At 46.2% G+C, this 20,457-nt stretch overlaps 1 protein-coding gene across 10 annotated transcripts in view; it reads right to left on the reverse strand.

Moving 5' to 3' along the window:
* Positions 1–20,457, reverse strand: part of LOC121588508 (tyrosine-protein kinase Fer-like) — a 43,624-nt gene that overhangs the window by 3,034 nt on the left and 20,133 nt on the right. For 5 of the 10 annotated variants that reach the window (XM_041906530.1, XM_041906531.1, XM_041906532.1 and 2 more), the window contains exons 4-8: positions 9,025–9,118; positions 8,633–8,828; positions 7,407–7,877; positions 7,157–7,331; positions 6,517–6,750 (exon numbers count right to left, since the gene is read on the reverse strand). In XM_041906530.1, the coding sequence (XP_041762464.1) occupies positions 6,517–6,750; positions 7,157–7,331; positions 7,407–7,877; positions 8,633–8,828; positions 9,025–9,118 (1,170 nt within the window). The other 5 variants (XM_041906534.1, XM_041906536.1, XM_041906535.1 and 2 more) reach the window with 5 other exon arrangements.

Raw genomic sequence — 20,457 nt, forward strand, 5'->3', positions numbered from 1 at the left:
GGGACCCGCTGCGTTTCATGTCCGCTAGTGAGTATCGCATCGTAGCAAGCGGTGCCAAATTGGCAGCAAACAAACACGATACTACTGCTACCAGCAATGGCTCTCAATAATCAACCAATCATAAACGTCATTGATTGATGCGAGGTAGTTTATTCCAAAAACGAGGACATAAAACGTGTTAGAGAAATGTTGTGTTTTTGCACCCCCATCCGGCCCCCACCCAACCTGCTGATTTTTCTTTCCTGCAGTGATGTTGGTTGCTCCATTGTCTTTGTGTATCGGTGCGTTTCCAAACACACAAACCGATGCGTCGTCGTCGACGTCGTCTCGCACATGGTGCGCTCGTGCACAGATGCAGAATTTAGGTCAATGCTTGATTGAATTTAAATCTTTAATGTCCCATCGAATGTTGGCAGCGTTTTTCCTTGTTGTTGTTGTTGTTGTTGTTGTTGCTGGAAAAGTGTAAGGACCGTGCCGTTGGCAAGGACATTGGGCAACTTCTTTGTTCTATATTTAAATACTGTTTCTTCATTTTCCTTAATTTGAAGGATATTTCCAACTTTTTTTAATGCATCTTCTTTAAAACTTTTAGTATGAATGACTTTAAAAGTATTTTTTTAAACATTTTGAAATGGTTTCTTCATGGAATATTGAGTTTAAATAGATGAATGAGAGCCTGTGTTACGTGCCGTAATTCTTGGCATTCGCTTCTGTGCGAGGTACACACACAAGCGCACAAAAGCATGATAGTGAAACTAGCGGCAACGAATTATCCAATGCAAACGCTTACCAACGCCATAGTAACTTCGCCCAGCTTCTACAGGCAGCCACCCACCGGCCCCGAACAAATCGCATACCAAGTGAAGGAGCATGGGTTGCCACGGCGACAGAGGAAAATGAAAAAAATGGGGCCGTTTTCGGGTGTCGGTTGCGGTTTGTGGGGGAAAAAATGAAAGAAATGCAAAAAAGACCACAACATAAGTGTCTCCGCGGGCGCAAGGACGAAGCAAGCGGGGCGTGTGTCTGTATTAGCAGCAACCGGGTTGTATGACGCATATGTACCACCCCCTCACACGCCAGTTGACGTAGCACGTTCGGACGAGGGGACGGAAACAGAAGAAAAGCGAGGCATAGATTTTTAAAGTGATGGAGCAATGTGTAAAGGAAAGTGTGTGTTTTTTCCCATACAATTCCTACAGCAAGAGTGTCCGGTGTGATGGCAGCTCGGTGAGTGTTTGAGATAGTGATGGGAAAAATGAAGTTTTCGACGGAATCGGTTCCACATAGCTCCCAAGTTTTCTAGAATCAATTCCGGACAGTGGGTCCTGAATCAGTTTCCGGAAACGATTCCGGAATCGGCTCCGGAATTGGTTCGAAATCTGAGTCGGTTTCCGCATCCTCAAAAGGATAGACGTTTGGATATAATGATGATACATATTGATAATCGCAATATGTAATTTTCTTAATAATTGCAAGAATCAAAATCTTCTTGTACGTAATCCAATCTCATGGACATCCCGGACTGATTTCACTTTTGAATCTTCCTATTTGAATTCACAAACTGATTCTCATTCCGGATCTAATTGCCATTCTGGAGTCATTTCTCATTCCCAGATCGATTCCGATTCCGAAGCCGATTCTGATTCCGGAGCAAGATTCTGATACCGGTGCCAACTCTGATTCCGGAGCCGATTCTCATTCCGACGTTAATTCCAATTCTGGTGTCAATTCTCATTTCCAGATCGATTCTAATTCCGGAGCCGATTCTAATTCCGGAGCCGATTCTAATTCCGGAGCCGATTCTAATTCCGGAGCCGATTCTAATTCCGGAGCCGATTCTAATTCCGGAGCCGATTCTAATTCCGGAGCCGATTCTGATTCCAGAGCCGAATCCAATTGCGAAATGGATTTCGGAACCAACTCCGTAGCCGATTCCGGAATCGATTTTGGATTCGGCTCCGGAATTGATTCGGAACACAGAATCGGAATCGGATAGCTCCGACTTCTCGCTCCCACCACTAGTTTGAGAGCTTTCATTCCACTCAGCCATCGAATCGGTTTCGGAATAATGGGAGGAGTGTGAGGAGTGTGGGGTACAAATTCGCGATCCCCAAAAAACATTCTTTTACCATCAGCAGCGTACGGATGCGTTTCTTGCGCACCGGTGGCCGGGGCGGGAACAAGAAGTTGTGATAGACGCTATCGGTTTCGTACGAGGACGTTGTCGATGCGGTCGTGCTGATCTCGGTACTGCTCATTGCTCGGGACTGTACTTGTTTTGAACTTTCCCGTTTGATCTAGAAGATTTGCACCTCACACATGCATGCACACGCTTTTCGGTTTAACACTTTCGGTACAAATTACTGTACCGAGCTTCAGCTGCAACGGTTATTGCGTTTAGAGCACACGATTTCTGCCAATCACGTCCAATTTGTGAAAACACTTTTAGCCACAACATTCGGTTTCGATTCGATGACAAAACCAAAGCATTTTAAACCATTCCGGACACAACCCGCCAACTAGCCAAAGGTAGCACTACTACTTCATTTCACGTTCACACGACGCACAAGCCAAGTACATCTTTTCGTGATGGTAGCTCATTTTTCACTGACCACCGCGGTCATAACCAAGAGGGGTGAGAGGACGATCGTGCTCGCACTTCTTTTTCTTGTTCGCCTTTGCTCTGGATCGGTGGTGAAAAACGATCGTCTAACGAGAGATCGAGAGAGCGAGAGAGCAAGAGAGAGAACGAGAGCTGGCATTTGTAAGCTGCTGGGTTTTTAAAGAACAGGAATGAGGAGAAAGAGTGAAGCCGCTTCACTGTAAAGCGTGAATTTTCATACGATCGTGAAAATTCCCTGTACACCGTGTGTGTGCGCGCGTGTGGGTTGTCGGGTAGGTTTGTGCAGCTTGATATTATGAGGAATTTTCCATTTCAAATATAGTTTACATGATGTGATGTAAGACAAAGCAGACAAAAGTCTAAATTTTCATTTAAAAAAATCACTTCCAAATCTGCTAAAATTTGCTAAAACATTCTCTCATCTACCCCCCCATTCTCTTTTCCACACCCGAATGTAATAAAAACATGAGATCGTCTCGAACTAAAAGCCATCAAATCTCCTCTGCGCACACAAGCCCGTGTGGCCTGGCGGCATGTTGTCCCACCCGATCCGGCGTCTCAAACGGATTGCATCAAACACGTTTTGCACACTGTGATGGCATGCTAATCGTGTCGTGCTGCTGTCGTGCTGTTACTACTGCTGCTAGCACTGGCTCGTCACCATCAAACGTGGTTTCATGAGCAGCAGCACCACCCATCGGCACGTTGTGGTGCTCTTCCTCCTCCCTTGTTGCGGTGTGAGTGTGTTTCTGCGAGAGTAATCTCTGCCGTTGGTGATACTTCTTCTTGCTTTTTTGTTCGGTTTCTACAGTCCACAGTAAACATATTAAAAATAAAATTAAATCATTGCGGGATAGGAAAATCCTATCCACAAACACACACACACACACACACTAACGGGGCGCGTTTTTGTTTGAAATGCGGCGCGCACATGTTTGTCTGATTTACTGCCCGGTCGCTGCTGTTTCGCCGACGACGCCGAGACTGCCGATTCTAAATGCGTCGATCGGTCGATTGAGAATGTTTGAACCTGCCCTTCAAAGACAGCCGGGACGCGATCGGAGAAAAAGGGCTAAACGCGGTGCGGTGCGCTGGGTTTGTGAATGTCAACGGGATAAAGAGGAGGGGGGGGGGATTACGTCGCCACGAAAAGGTCACCGCCGGATAAGTTCGATGGCGGTGCGATGGCTGCCGGGTTGATAAGGAGAAGGGGGTGGGGGTGGGGGGGAGAATAATGGCAGCAGTGAGGAAGGGTGTTTCTGTGTAACTTCACAACTCGCCGTTTTGTCGGAAGGGATGAAATTGTGCAATCGAACCAAATTACGCTCGTGCGATGATGTATTACTGTCGCCGCCGGCAAGGGAAAGTAAGTGTGCAAGTGTGTGTGATCCTGTGCAACTATTTGGGTCAAAGACAAGCCGTCTTTTGACGAGATGATTGGCTAAGAAAAGGGTAAAGAATTCTGCGTTCTATCCACCGGTAATGGCAATGTGTTTTACATACGAAGAAAAATTGCAAGATAACTTAATTATTAACAAAGTTTTACTATCTAAAATGAAAGAAATGTGTTAGTAATCAGTAAAAAACAAAAGTTATTCCACGTAAGAAAATATTCTCTCAACATAACGAACAGAACGAACTACACACATGCGATGAAAGTAATTAAAAGCAACCAAACAAACAAACAACTGCAAATGACAAAAGTTATTAAAAAACACACACGCAAAGCTGCAAAACATTCCCATGCACAACCAGCCACACGGCCTCGGCAATATACTCACACTCACACAGATGCCACCCTCGGCGGAGGGATCGATTAGTTTGTGGGGCTTGATCGTTAGCACATCAATGTCTTCGTACTCGAGATTGATCATCTCCGAAGTGGCCCCATCCAGGTGATCGTGGCCACCCTCGCAGATGTCAATGTCGGGAAACTCTTTCCTAAAATCCAGCACCGTACGGCTGGCATGCATGCCACCGCCGCCATCGCTGCCCGAACGCTGCACGATCCGTTTGGAGCAGGTGCGGCAAACTTCTTGCGCAGTCCCCACCGAACGGCCCCCCGACTGCACCGAGCCGCCGCTGGCAGTTTTCTTGTGCACCAGCTTGGTCAGCTTGTCCCGAAGGTTGCTCTTTAAACTGGGGCCCGCTTTGCTTGCCCGCTGGGCGAAGACCGGCGTCTCCGGGCGCTGATCTCCGTCCGGGGAGCCGGCCGGCAGTTGGGTGTCTTCGCTTCGGGCTACAAGCAGTGGAACACAGTAATCGGCGGTGGTGTGCATATCCGACGTCATCATACCATCCACCAGCTGGTGCTTGCGCCCTCCATCGGAAAAGGTGAACCGAATGGAGAGCAAACCCTGCCGGTCCGGATCGGCCGCGATCAGGTCCAGCTTCTCCTCGGGCCGGTCCGACCGGAGGGCGAGATTCATGGACGAATCCTTTACCTTGTTGGTGGAGTGGATCAGTTCGCGCCAAGTGGCACGCACCGTTTGCGAGAAGGACGTTCCCAGCCCGCTGGCGGCAGTAGCACGCGGACCGCCACTATGTTCCGGCGACAGTGCCGGCTGCTCTTCGGCTAGCAGTTCATCTTCCGAGAAGGCCTGCTGGGGGTGCAACGGTTGGTGCCGTTCCGGCTGGTGGCCATCCGGTCCGCCGCGACTAAGCTGCTGCCGGGCGGCCCGGTTCGCTTTCGATGCTTTGCGTTTCTTCTTTTTGCGACCGGCGGCAGAGCTGCCGGGCGGAAGCCGCTCCGCAATCGAGCGGTCGGTGGATGGGCTGGCCGAGTCCGTGTCCTTCATCAGCCGAAACTGTCGCTGGCTGTGGTGGGCTGTAATGCGGCTTCTTAGCCGTCCCGAGAAGCTTTCGGGTTGGTCCGGGTTGTCGGGTGACACCGAACGATCGGCTTGTCGGTCACTGTCCTGCTTCGTTCCCTTGATGCGGCGCCGGATCTTCTCCCGGAAGCTGTTTGCCTTCTCGAACGTCTGCGTCGGTGGTTTGGTTGCGCCGGGAAGGGGCTTCTGGGGCTGTGGCGCCACCACAGGACGGGTGAGCGTTTGCACCCGAATGTATTCGTACTCTTCGGACAGCCGGGCCGCCAGTCGCTGGTGCTCGTCTAGCTTCTGGTTCAGTGCATCGATGTGGTCCAGGTGTCGCTCGATCGACGACTTCCACTGAGCTTCCTGGGAAGGAATCGCTTCCGGCGCCGGTATCGCTACCTCTTTCCGCATCGTAAGATACTTCCCATCCGTTTCTCCCTCTTCCGTGGATTTTCGTCGCCAGGCCGAACAATTCGACAGCTGGTGCCGCTGGTTTTCATCGAAGCTCTCCTCCCGCAGCAGATTGTTCTTGGAATCGTTCAGCTCATCGGCGTTTGTGCAGCTCGCTGCCCCATCATCATCCTCGTCATCATCTTCGCCAGCACCGGGCTCATCGGCGGCCTGGCATGGGTATTGCCGGTTCAGCAGGTGCACCTCACTGTCCTCGCTGCTAGCATGAGTGCGCAAGCGTCTGTACTGCAGCGCGTGGCGCTGGTGGTCCGTGTTAGTTGGGTTAGGCAGTTCGCAGGATGCGCCAAAGCTTTCGTCCGCTGCGGATGCGATCAGCGGCTGCTGGCGCGGACCGCAGCTACTAAGGTTAGTATACTGGAACGATTGTTCCACATCGAGCTCGTGCAACAGACACGCCTCCATGTCCACGTAAACGTTCGACAGTCGCTGGTCGGAATCGTTCCGGGCGGGCAGGAGTTCCGCGTACGTCGCCCCATCGGCCGTCTCGGCTGGCCGGATGGTCGGATCGGAAGCGGACGGCGGAAGCGCATCACCCGAAGCAACTTGCACACGCTCACGACACACAACGAACGAGCAGACCGACTCACTGTCGGCGTTAGTAGTTACCGTGGACGTTGCTCCTCGGTGTCCTGGCTTCGGTGTCTGCACCGGCGTGGGGCCCGATCGCGGCGTCTTGCCGGCCGAGCTGGATCCCGAAACCGTCGGCGGTCCCGACTTGCGCCTTAGTTGATCCATCAGCATGGACATCATACCACCACTACTACTACCACCACCACCACCAGTGCGCAACGAGAACAGACCCATGGCGGTGGAAGTATGCTGCTGCTGCAGTGAGTCGACCTAAACGTATTGCCCATATGAAATGATGTTAGGTGAGATAGGCATCAACAAGCACCAAGAGGATATGATAAAGACCAAAGAGATGTGTAGAGGGGGCGGGTGTTGTTGGGATTGATAACAGAACGGTAGAAACATGACTTTACGTTAGTCCCGAAAACAAAAACCCAAAAAAATACTGATCACAACCGGGGGACAACGGGAGGGAAAAAAATAAAACCCATCACCATTTCAAAATTATGCATTATGATGAAACAGAAAATATGACGAGTGATGCGATCTACTGGAAAACGTGTCATTCTCACAACCAAAATACCACGACCGTTCGGGTTCGGCCTGCACACACACACACACACACACACACACACACACACACAGAAACACGCATTGACCTAACATTGCCACTTACCGATAGATCTTGACTGACAGACTTTTTGTTCTCGATTAGATGCTCTACGGAAAGGTCATCACAGCCGGACGGCAGCTCCTCGCAGCCAACCTCATTCAGCGCCGAACGGATCATGTCGACCAGCTTGAGCGTTTGCCGCTCTTGGCAGCGCAGCGTGTTCAGTTCCTTGGAAGATCTAGCAGCGAAATAAATGAAAACGTTATTGCTCTGCTGCCATAATCCTACACCCCCCATCACACCATTGCCTTACTTGTTGGTGGCCGGATCTTTCCCCTGATGAACACCGTTGCTGGTGCTGGAACCGTTCAGGATCGGCGTGGATGGCTTGGTGCCGGGTGTACTGGCTGGGCTGACGGCGGCCGGGCTGCTGCCCGTTGCGCCGTTCGTTCCGTTCGGTTCGCCGCACAGCTTGCTCTGTCGGTCCTGCAGATCTTTGATCGTACCCTCGAGCTCCGTCTGCCGGCCGCGCAGCCAGTCGACGGTAAGGTTGTCCACGGTCAGCGTGTTCGCCTGCAGCTTGCCCAGGCTATCCTCGACCAGACTCTCGTCGAACTGGAATATGACGGGGGGAGTTGGGGAGGTTTTGTGCTTTTCCGTAAACTCGCGGTACTCTTCCGTCGAGTTGATGCCCGCTATGCTCGACTCGATCCGGCGCTGTATGTCGACGAACTTGTCCGACGTCATGTCGCTCAGGTTCGCAATCTCCTGCAGCAGGTTGCTCCTGAAAAAAGGGGCGAATTTGGGGCGGTTTAGAGTTTGTTTCCAGAAATTGGTGCTTTGTTGAAAAATGGGAAAATATGTAGTTTAAAGCGAAATTGACCTTCAATTTTGAGGGTAAAAAAAATACAATGAAAAATTCCTCTTCAGATCGACTGTTCAGTTAACTAGCGCAAAGATGAATGATAAATCAGCCCACATTAACGATAACCGCTTTCGTCGATACCTATTTATAAACGGATAAATCATGCTCCAACATGCCGCATTCGCTGTTAAAACCATTATTCAAATGCATCATCGCCGGTGAAGCATTTACAAGACAAGAACAACAGGACGAAGGACTACCGTGGCCAGAATGACTTGCATAAATTAGATTGCTTGAATGATTTTACTCTATCGGTGGATAGAGGAGCGCTCTCTTCGCTGGAAATGGCAGGAAGCAGGAACATGACAGGGATAATACCACACCAACCGGCGGAACAGCCTCTCCTCTTCCCCCTTTTCTTGCGAGTTCCAGCACTGACTTGACCGGATGTTAATCAAATTAATTCTCGGCAATCCCAATCCAAAATTACTCTCCGGCCATATTCCAGCAGCGTAACGTTATCGTGTGCGGCATGCTCATAGCCATCGGGTTTCGGGCTCGAACAGCGCATAATTTGCTGACTAATTCCGAACCCGAACCGGGGCAACGTGTTCGTCTGCAGTTAATGGACCACCACCACCACTGCTAGGCCCCAAAGGGCAACCATTACTTACCACGCTTGAATAAAACCTTCCTGCAGCGATTGCTGGTGCTCGAGCAGACCGGGCAGCAGTATCGTTCGGAAGTCCTTCTCCACCTCGACCGCCTCGGTTATGAGCAGGACGTACTCGTTGTGCGCTTGGTGCAGCTTCCGGCAGGCCTTCTGGTACTTGTCGATGACGTCGTCCAGCTTACGCCCGGACCGGCCGGCTGTAAAAGCAGAGATCGGGCAAAACGGACGGGAGTCAACTTTAACAATAAACAAATAGTGTTGTTGGGCTTGTTGTTCTTTGGGTGGGTGTGTTTGGAGAAGGAAGGGAGTGCTGTGACACGAACAAGTTGTCGAGGATAGTGCCGGACAGTGTGACCTGCTTTTACGCGTGTGGACAGTAACGTGTTGACTTACACTTGATATGTTCCTCGAATCGGCCTCGCAGGAGCTTGTAGTAGTCTAAATGCTTCTGGTACTCGCTTTTCTTTCGTGCGACGTCCTCTGTGAGCTGTAGATGAAATAAAAGGTAAAATTGAAACATGAATGTTAAAATTAGCGTAAAAATTACAGAAAGTAATAACATTTAAAAAAAATGTAAACTTTGTTGGTAATATTTTGGCGAAGAAAGAATAATTGCTCAATCAACTTCAGTTCAACCATTCTATACAATCTTTCATCAATTTCACCCAACGCTCTGGATGTGTATTGAACTCGACTCCCTTTTATGTAAATCCATGGCCAATCCTCAGTACGGCAACCAATGCACAATAGTGCTAGCGCCGATGCACACCGCGCACACAATAAGCTGTCCCCGGTGCACCATAAATCATAGTGCAAAACTTCGCCCCCGTATTGATGTCACGTAAAGGAGATTTGATTTAACCTTTTCCCTATCAATTCCCTTTGCCCTCTCGGCCACTGTTCCTCGATCGGCCCCCACTCCTGTTTCGTGCCATGTGCGGTTTGGGTTGGTTTTCCCTACTCGAAAGCGAGGCTATCAATTTGGTGTGCGTGATTGGGATCCATTTGAAATGCAATTTCCAAATGCAGTTGCACAAAACGGACCACCACTTACCACATCCCCTCTCATATCCTGCCTTTCCCCCGCAGAATCTATGGTGGAAACTATCGCCGTTTTTCCTGGCACCGTGGCAAAGCGCTCCACCATGGCGGCGGCAGTTTTTCTACCCAGCAAGCGCCGGTTTGCGGTCAATCGAGAACAACAGCACACAATCCGTCCGCGCACACACACCGATCCAGTAAAAGGATGCGCTTTCGTCGCTGAAAAAGGGTGCTTTTTGTGGCCGTTGTTTTTGGTGCACTTGAGTGCGGACAGAAGAGAGGCGGCAAGGCTGGGAGGCGGCAGAGCTGATTTTCAACACGTTACTGGCGACGAAGATTGATGATTCAACTCTACACATTTTCCACTGAAACGGACAGATGCGCTCCTGCCAACTATTGCAAACCTATGGAAACTATGGCCACCGAGTGCTGGAGTACTTTTTTTTCTCCAGTGACTTTTTTAGAGCCAGTGAAATAGTGAGCAAGTGGACGATAGTGAGAAAAACGGAGCCAGGCCACTGATTAAAAGCGGATCGCGTTTTTCTTTTCCGCCAAATTTGTGCGACACTAGATACGCGGATACATTTAAAGCGTTCAGTGTTACTTTAAAGCTTGGTCGTCAAGTTATGGATGGTGGCATTGGTGTAAGGCAATATTGTTGTGTCGTTTTGGAATCGTGCCAGCATTTCGAAAGTGTTTTTAAGTGTTAAAAAATTAAAGATTTTACTGGGTCAAGCTTTTATGGCTGTGGATTTCGGTTGTGTCTTCTCTATTTTTATGCCGCTTTTGTATAATACGTAGCCGGACAGTAGACTTTTATTTTATAGAACTGTTTTTGAATCTGGCTTTTAAATCTTTTGAAGAAGTTAGGTTAGAAACGTAGCACAGATGTTCTATACACGGCCTATCATTATGCTTATCCTAAGTTTTGGTCTAAATACATACGCGTGGCCTTAATATGTATATCGTTGTTATTTATCTATTTTTGTAGAGAGATAATTTTCATTGTAGAGAGCTAAGGTTTGGCACGTTAATTTGTAGTATTTAATATACTTCTTTGTAAAGCTTTGTCCTCCATGTTACCTAATTCCAGACGTACTTGCTGGAAACGTTGAAACATATAAATTTGTAAAATTCAACGTATCACACATTTGAACACGTCGATAGTCGTTCAAAAACTTAGCTACGACTTTAATACTCCAGAAATTACTTAACTATACACTATTGCACCCAAAAATCCTGATCTATGCAATTATGCCTGCACACATAGGAAATCATGACATAAAAATCAAACCGGGTCCAGTCTTCTTGAGAGCCACTCGACTCCAATCTAAGAAGTTATCAGACAGAAGCTGTGCATAATGCGATCTATAACAATTCACCAATTGTGAGAAATTCAAAAATTACATCCCATAACATCGTATTTTAAAAATTGAAATATTGCAAATCTATTTCTGGACGATGAAATTATATCATTGCATTAGTGAAAATTATGTCTTTGCATAGATGCGATAACTTTTAGTATACCGGACGTAGTTCGACTCCCTTACATCTTGTCCATTGACACGCCAGAACTCAGTCTGGCTTTGGTGAATTATGACCGTAGAGGGTGTATTGGTGTATTATAACATGAAATAAAAGAAAGATCCCTGCCTTTATTACACTTCCAAAATACATTTAGCATTAGCTCGTGGTGCATTGCACTTTTCGCTACCCTCAGACAGCACCCTCCGCTCCACGGAGTGCACCATGATCGCCGTAAGCCCCCCCACCATGTGCTAATAAACATTACATAAAATGATAAAATCAGACACAGCTGATTACGCCGTTCTGATGAAATGCTGTGCCACACCAAGACGCGCGCAACCCGGGTTTTAATTACTTTTGCTCATTAGCCGGCGTGCAGGAAGAGTTCCCGAGAATGTGTGCGCGTCCGTGGGTAATGCGCCCCACGAACCCCACGTGGAGATGAAAACTGTTCGCCACCGTGGCCCGTGCCCACAGATCCAAGCTTCTTCCTTGCCGGCGTGCCCCGCTGATTGCAAATTGCATTACGCTGCACCAATAATGCTGCAACACAAAAGGCGAAACCTAGATATATGCGTGGCGTGCCAGGCTTGCACCGCATCGCACACACGCCAGACTCGTAATGTGCTTTTCATTTGGAACTTTTCATATTAATCTCATAAAGCTGTGTTGTACCTTGGGAGTGACACTGCAATACACATAAACGCATCGTGTCTTACCACCGAGAGAGAGTCAGAAAAAGGTGAAACATTAAAGGTGTTTCTGTGAACCCATTTTTCACCAACAAAGAAAAAGTTCATACATTTGTGGTCAAATGTTTAGAGCTGTCGGTGTTCTAGTTTTGGGATAGAATAAACTCTCAATTGTGCATGTGTGTGAGCTGCACAAACCACAATACATGTCAGCAGATAGTGTTATGCAGAAAATGCAAATTAATTTTAAACGGAAAACTCACCAGCACAAAGGCGAGATAATGAAATGGATAGGGATGAATGTAAAAAAAACCAACAACATACAATCTGTGTGCATACATTTTAAAATGCACTTGCACTGGTTCCATTTCTCGTGCAGATTTTGTTACAGGTACGTTTGCTCTACATTCCCGTTTCCCCTCGATCAATCCTAGGGGGAGGCCGTGGGGGACCCGGTGTGTTTATCTGTGATGCGTTTTGCTTTCCCTTGCTGCCGGGAGCTACACGCATAACGTCCCGCCGTTTCATCGTTGGTAGTGACTTTGCCCGAGGGCTAACAAGGGGAGGAGATCAGAACCACCCACCGTGTTGAGGACAAGGAAGCTGCATTAACATACAGATTACAGTTCACACACAGTAGCGCGCCCGAATGCCCGAGTTAAGCCCGTTAAACTGGGTCGTGCCGCTGCCGCCTCTGTGCATCTTTTCGGGCTGATTTTGTTTGTTTCGATCGCAGCATCGGGTGCAGAGCAGTAAGCTGCACCAGCAACAGTATCAGCAGGAGACCGAGCTGGAAGCAAACGTGTGTGTGTGTGTTGTTTGTTGTGTTTAATTTTGTGCATGAATGCGTGCAACGCAACATTTTCTCAGCTACTGCGGCACGCACAAGCAGCGGTGTGGCGGCGCTGAACATGCATAATAATTAACTCACTTGGTTGGTGCATCGCAAAGAAAATGTGTGGCTGCCGTTCGCTTTTGTGCTAGCGAAGGGAAAGTTTTGTTTTATCCATTTATCAATCTATCATCGTAAACGCAGACCGACCGGGGAGAGGGTTGCGTTACATCGGGTGCATCATCATGTGCATTCCCACCGCGGCGGAGATGCGATGTGATGGTAAAAATAAGAAACACACACGCATACACATGAACGCACAAAGTTCGTGACATAATGCACATCGAACACGAGAGAAGCCCTACTGACACATCTCGAAGCTGGTGATTATTAACATTCATTTCACCAGTGCACGGGGCGGCGTACATGTGCATTGTCCTTAACGCGTCGGCATAATGTTGTGGCGCTGTAACCCCATTCTCCCCATTTCCCAGCTACAGCTCATTGGACACCATGATTTTATTGTTATGTAGGGATGTTTGTTCCCTCGGCGAGTTCAATCACCAAACATGGTCTCCAGATTGTCGGGCTATGCTGCGAAAACATGTCGCAACGGCACTGGCCGACCGCATCGGAATGGGAGCAAATAATTGAATTAAATTCTAGGCCTTCATTTAAAATCAGCACACACCGACAGCAACGGTGGGGCAGGAAGGAGGTGGTATGGGTTAAGGGAAGAGCATAAATGGTTTAATATTGCAATGCTGTAAGTGTCGGATAGCAATGCGTGCGGAACATATAAATACTTTTATTTTCACACATAACTATGTTTACAGATTGTGAGGGATGGTCGATTGTTAGTTCTTCACTTTAAAAGATGAATATATTCCTACATTGCTCTATCCGGACATCCAAATCCGAGAATTTACTGCATGCTGTCAAAGAAGTATATACGAAAAGTAATACAAAAAAATTGTATTTTTCTGCAGTGGATGATTGGTAGTGTCAGCTTCAAGTGGGATTAACTTCCCTAATTATTACTCCGAAGTTTTTCGTAACTTTTCCAATCTTTGGCATTGTTATGCTCATTAACTCTGGATAAGCTCAATTGACTTTGTCAGATCAAAAACGTTTTTAGTGACACATTAAAGCCTCTTAAATGAACTATATCAGAGTTAGTTAACCTTTTTGTTCCAACATGTATCGAGGCTTAGAAGTTTTACGCTCAACTCTTTGTTATGCAAATGCAAACACGTATGTCAAATCAATTAATTTATCCAAGACAACAAAAGTTGTAGATTGTTAAACTAACGTGTATATTAAACATATATATATATATATATATATATATATATATATATATATATATATATATATATATATATATATATAGCAAATGTATGTGAAGAGTGTAATATGTATGTACGGATCAATTTACAGTCTCTGCGAGACCGTATTTGACTCGCGAATTGTATTTTGGAGACCCCTGGTACACAAAATGGGACAAACTTTTTCAATAATTGTTTCTGATACTAGTATTGAATACTGGATTTAGTGATGTGCTCTCTGGAGTGCACCCACGACTTCGATCCGATTCCGACTCCAGTAAAATGGGAATCACTAGTTCCACCCGGAGTCAGTGTCATCCAGAGTCGTTCAGATAGTCCGGAGTCGTCTGGAGTAGGAGTGCTTTGATCCCCCAAATGTGCTTGTGATCAGTCATTTCATTTTTTTCTGGACAACTTTGGACGACTCCGGGCGACTACGAACGACTCTGGCCGAATTCAGACGACTACGATTTCGGGCTATTCCGGACGACTCCGACACCGGACGACTCCCACACCGGGCGACTCCGGACGACTACGAAGGACTCCGGACGACTCTGAAGGACCCTGGACGACTCCGAATAATGCTGAAAAGATGTACATTCTGGAGTCGGATCCGTAATTTTCGGAATCGGATCGGAATACACTCCCGATTTTTACCAACTTTGTCCTATCCATTTTTTGGTAGAAATTCCAACATTTTATATTATAAGATACTATTCTGAACTGGTTGCCCAAGGAAAATGACTACCTTAAATATATTTTGTTTTGGCAGCATACATTTATTTATGTGTCAGTAGGACCATAAAGCGAAAAACAGTCGTGTAATTAACAATTGTTTCAAGAAATAGGTCCTACTGACCGAACACCACTGATAAAAATAGTTACACGAAAAACCACAACATTGAGCAGCAATGTATCTATTTAATACGTCCATCAATCGTTTCAATGGGTTCGTGTTAAAAGCCAAACACACAGACACACACACACCTCCCTCACATCGTACTCCAAGTAACCTCCTAATACTGGCCGTTTATAGCTCCACCAACAGACTACTGTACTTCCCCAAGCTTTTTTCTTTCATGCAAGCTACATTGAAAAAGACAAATGACGCTAACGATTAGAACGATCGATTGCAGTTTAGCGAAGGTTTCATAATTACCCGCCGGCTGGTTGCTTTGAAGGGATAATTAAAGAAGCACGATTTACTGCGCACGAATGGAGGAGAGTGTTGTTTTATCCAGCGTCCAATTATTGCTGGATGCATCTTACATATAAACCTGTGTTTGCTCGTTCGTTTGTCTATCTACTTAGAATTCAACAAAACGTTTCCAGCGATAGGAAGCCTAAACATTTTTCCAATATTTTTGAAGAACTATACACCTTTTTCTGGATGGTCCAGAGACTCTCATTTTGCAATTCTCCCTTTTGTCCAAAAGCTCCTACATCTCCGCCCTATTTAAACGAATTTTTCAACAAAGCCAAACCGAGTTGCATCCTTCTCCGTGCCAGACGAAGAATGTCCTTTCGAGTGGGTGTGGAAGAGGAGCATAAGTATTAGAGCACGGTGCATTGCCCGAAATGCCGAACGAAGCGCATGCATGTCTGGTAGTGAAGTTCCTCGGTGCCTTTGCCGTTGACCGAAATCGATTACAGCGACGCCGGGCAAAACTTGTGATCAAATGATGCCATTCGGTGCATCGTAGCTGAGTCGCGTGATAACAGCGCCAAGTAGAGGAAGGATAGCAAACGCAAGCACACAGATGCAATGGTATTGTGGGAGTGTATGTGTGTGTGCTTGTTTGTGCAATGCTCGAAGGAATTTCTTCCCATCGTCTCGCATTCATCTTCCAAGCTTTGCCAGACGTCTGGCAAAGTTCGACGCAGCTTAACCTCCTGCCGGTTCTTTCCGGCCGGCTCGCTGCCCCACCGTGCAGCAGCGCGCGTTCTTCTTTCGTAATTTCACCCACAATGAATTCGTTTCCTATTGCAAGGATAATGCTGGTACACGCTTTCTTTATCGCGCTGTTCCCTTTCTGTCTGGCCTGATGACGTAAAGAGCGACCGGAGTAAACGACCAGACGGAACCTAACACGGGGCCAAAAGATCATTATTCCGGAAGAAGCACACGACAGCATCCTTGCCTTCTGTTGGTGGTAGCTGTACCGACAGTGCTCGCGCGTTGTTGTTCGCCATGTTTGCAGCGTTTCCACGTTCATGTTCGTGCGCGGACACCTTGTTTTTCTTTTTCTTTTGCCATTTTCCTTGTTCCTTTTTTTCCTCGTTTGCCGATAAAAGGTGATTTTCGCTTCTGGTTCGCAAGCAAGAAGCAGCGAGCTTGCTGCAAGTCAAACGAAGTCATGGGAAGCGTTTGGCATTTGTGCACACTTTTCCCGGAGTGTGCATCTGGATAGTAACCGGTAACCGGTGCAAAAAAAATGATAATTGAACGGGTAAAATGGGGTAAAGCGAGAGAGAGTGCATTTTCTACCGTGCTGCTGGTAATGGAATTTTAGCAAGACTTTGTGTCTGGTTTGCTCCATTAATTCGCTGTTTTTGATTGTGTTGAAATATTCAAACCAGCTTTCTGGATTCCAAATTAGATGCATATCCTATTAAAATCTTGTCCAAAAAGGAGCCATTCTAAAAACGAAGAAACACTGACCTACCACAACTCGAATCTTATAGTGTCTGCGAACAAGAAAAAAAACGAGTGTCTCGAAGAAACTTCCCCCCCTCTGTCCATCGCATTTTCTACTCCACTTCCACAAGATTGAAGCTTTTTTTTTTCAAACAAAAGCACAATCAAAAGTCCTTCGAGTGGAAGTTTAACTATTAAAGTTGTTGTTGTTGTTTCACTCCCCATCGACAACGTGCCCTGAAGCAGCTATCCAGCTACGGAACGTAAATGGCAGGGTGGAAAGGTGTGGATGGCAAGCTTCCATGAAACGAGTGGCGACAATTTCCACACTTCCGTTGTTTGGAGTTTTCCTGCTTCCAGTGCTTCGTGTTATCGTGCACACTGCAACACCGGAAAGGAATTGCATCCTGCAAGAAGCAAGCTCTGCACATTGAAACCGAACGATGCCGCTTACTACGGCGAACGGCACAAAGAAAAAAAAACAAAGAGGAGAGAAAAAGAGTTTCGAAAATGTTTCTTTTGTTCGGTAGGTGATCGGAACGGATTTGTTTTAGATGTGAACATACACACATACACAGATAGCAAAATATCAGAGGCGAACGAAGGAAAAGCTTGTTAAAGGGAACGAATGCTTTATGGAATGGTGTAGAAACAATACAACACCCACTAGGGAAGTACCATTTTCAATCGAATTTTTCAGAGAAGTATCTCCTGACTTCTATTGGTTTTGTGGTATCGAACACAACAGGGGAGGAAAATGATTCACAGATACTTCCTCGAAAGCAGAGCATAATTCTATCGACCTTACCAGTTGCCAGCCAGCCAGACAGTTGCTCTGTTTGCACAAGCTCTTAATCAAGCTACGAGTTTCCATTACATCGCTCTCGGATAGGATCAGGGGGTTGTTGTAAGTGATTGCAAGTGACACGATAACGTGCCAGAAGAAATAACATTCACAAACAGTGGTGGAATGTACTAATAAAGGCAAAGCTCTATTGCAGTAGAGAATCAATTTTTGCTCTTGCAACAAACGACGGTGACACGAAACGTTATCGTAATGCATCTTTTCGAGCACGGACACACGGAGTAGAAGAGATCCGGTGTTCCGGCGGGTTCCGGTTTGGCGAGTTTGTTCGCCGACTTAGCCGGATTGGTAGGGTTCGGTGAGCCATAGCCAATGGAATGCAGATTGCAATGTAATCTTGACATCGTGGCCCACCGCAACGCAATCTGTGTCGTGTGCCATTTTAGAAGGCCGGATCGTGTTTTGCATCGTTTTAATGCCATCATTTAATTAGTTTGCCTCGAATATTTCTGAACGAATAACAACAAAAAGCAAGCCAAAATACATCAGCAACATCATTTAATGCGTCATCGCGGGGACGAGAATGCAGAAGCTTAATACGTCTTCCTGTCGAGGGTGAGTTGGACTTCTTGCACCATGATTCGAACTGATCCGGCCAGAAAAGCAACTACCATCCAATTACGATGAGTAAGCGTCGGAAGAAAATTACCAACATTGATCGACCGAGCGTGATTCACCCGGTTAAACCTTACGTGCCGATTCGAATGACATATACCGGCTGGTGTTTTGGATGACTGTGTTTTGGATTGTGCCAATGTTTCCGGTTTGTTCCAAACATAGTGAACATGGATAATAAACATGGAACTCTATTACATAAAAATCATTGCTTTCGAAATCACTCACTTTTCTTTACAAAAGGTAGCCGGTTAAGCCGGTCTCGTAGTACAGTCGTCAACTCGTACGACTTAACAACATGCCCGTCATGGGTTAGATCCCCAAATAGACCGTGTGGCCATACGTAAGATTGACTATCCTGCTATGGGGGGAAATCAATTAGTCACTGAAAGCCAAAGCCCACAAGTGGTACAGGCAGGCCTTGACCGACAACGGTTGTTGAGCCAAAGAAGAAGAAGAAGAAGAAAAGGGTGTGCTATAATTCTCGGTGATTGGATGACAATTATGTAGCTAACACAACGGATGAAATCAAAGTTTCTGAGTCATTAACAGGACAAAACAGCGATATGAAATAATTGTGGGTTAAACTTGTACCGTGTTGCTGGTATAAACAAACGTTCCTTCCTTAAACAGCACGAAGGAAGGTGAATGGAGAAGTTTCATAAAAATAAACCCCAAACAGTAGGACATAATGAAGATAAACGATACCCTAGAGATGTTTAGAGTTGTTTGAAGATGCAGTTCCAGAAGGAATGGTGGTGCGTTTGGTGAGTTTTGCACAACAATTTGCAACAATTTGCATAAATCATTAATTACACCTTGCTTGTGAGCATTCTAAAGGACACACTCTACACCGTATATCACATAACAAGAAATGCATTCAACCGAACAATAATGTGTAGTTCGAAAAGTTTTTCCTTCAACTTTTCTCATGCTGTAATAAGCACGAGGTGTTGAGGTACAATTGGGTATAATTAACCACTGTGGAAGGTTTGCATAAAAAGTAACTAAAAAGAGCATACTAGTTGAGAGCTGAAATAGATGGATTTTGATATTCTGTAAATAGATACCGTGAAGGTGAACATAAAATATATTGCATACTACACTCAGCATTAATTCTGCAAAAATAAACAGCAAACGAGTCGCTGAGTGATGATGAGCTAATTTATACACCATTTCTGCTCCTTCCTAAAGCATTCAGCCAGCACCAGCCAGAAAGGGCCCAATGCATTCGGCAAAAGATTTCTGTTCACATGCAACAAACTTTCCAACGACTACCGTTCTGCCCTTCTCGAGTTCTTGTGCATAAACGTTCTTTCACAACGCGTAAAGGTTGGTAGTTGGTGAACCCTCTTCTACACCAGCTCTATGTTGCAGGAGCCAGCGTGTTGCTGAGCTTCGTGGCAGGTAGGATTCACGTTGACGCATAATGCAAACTTTATGGTTACTTCCGTGAAATAAAACACCAACACCGGGAGGGCAGAATAATATTGTGCCCACCAAGTTTGGTCTACAGTCGTAAAAATCGAAACTTTACAGCACAGACCAGCAAGTGGTGGGACAGCAGTGGGAGGGAGGAACTTTTCCTATTAAATTGCTCATAACACCGATATGGAAGTGTGATGGGACAAGGAAGGGGTTTAAAAACGTATTTACATAATAAACTTTACTACGGCAAGCCTTCTATTTGCTTAAGGAAAGGGTTTGGTTAGCTTTTATAAAGTTATTACATACGATTCGATGTTCTGACCCTCTGATATATTTCCCTTTTTGATAAGAAATGTGTATGATAGAGTTTGTTGATATCTTCTTATAAACAATCTGCATTTTTTTTAAATTTGTATAACTTACCTTACTACTGTAATATAATTTGTCTCAATCTAGCGCGGTCTTGTCCTACTTTTGCACAAATACATTCATTCTACACTAGTCTCACATACAGCAGCATCAGTAATTTACCGGTTTTTTTTCTACTGCTAACGATAACCAATTCAGTTCAACCTCATTTTCCTATGCTTTTGATGCATTTCGCCTGTACAAAACATAACGCTAAAAATTCAAGCTCCAAAACTCGTATCCGTGCCCCGCTTGCACGCACAACTTGGGCGTCATTACTTATCGTCTCTCGCATTAGAAATGATATACAGGAGGAACCATGGCAGCGTGCACTAGCTTATACGTATATTCCAGCAGTCTGCTCAGTTGACTTCCAGCAATCCAGCCCCAGGAATTGATTTGGCATTAACATCGGCCGTCACGGAAGGCCGCCACGATAGCCTTTCCTGTAA

This window comes from Anopheles merus, chromosome 2R (genome assembly GCF_017562075.2).
Source record: "Anopheles merus strain MAF chromosome 2R, AmerM5.1, whole genome shotgun sequence".
In the NCBI taxonomy this organism is placed as follows: domain Eukaryota; kingdom Metazoa; phylum Arthropoda; class Insecta; order Diptera; family Culicidae; genus Anopheles; species Anopheles merus.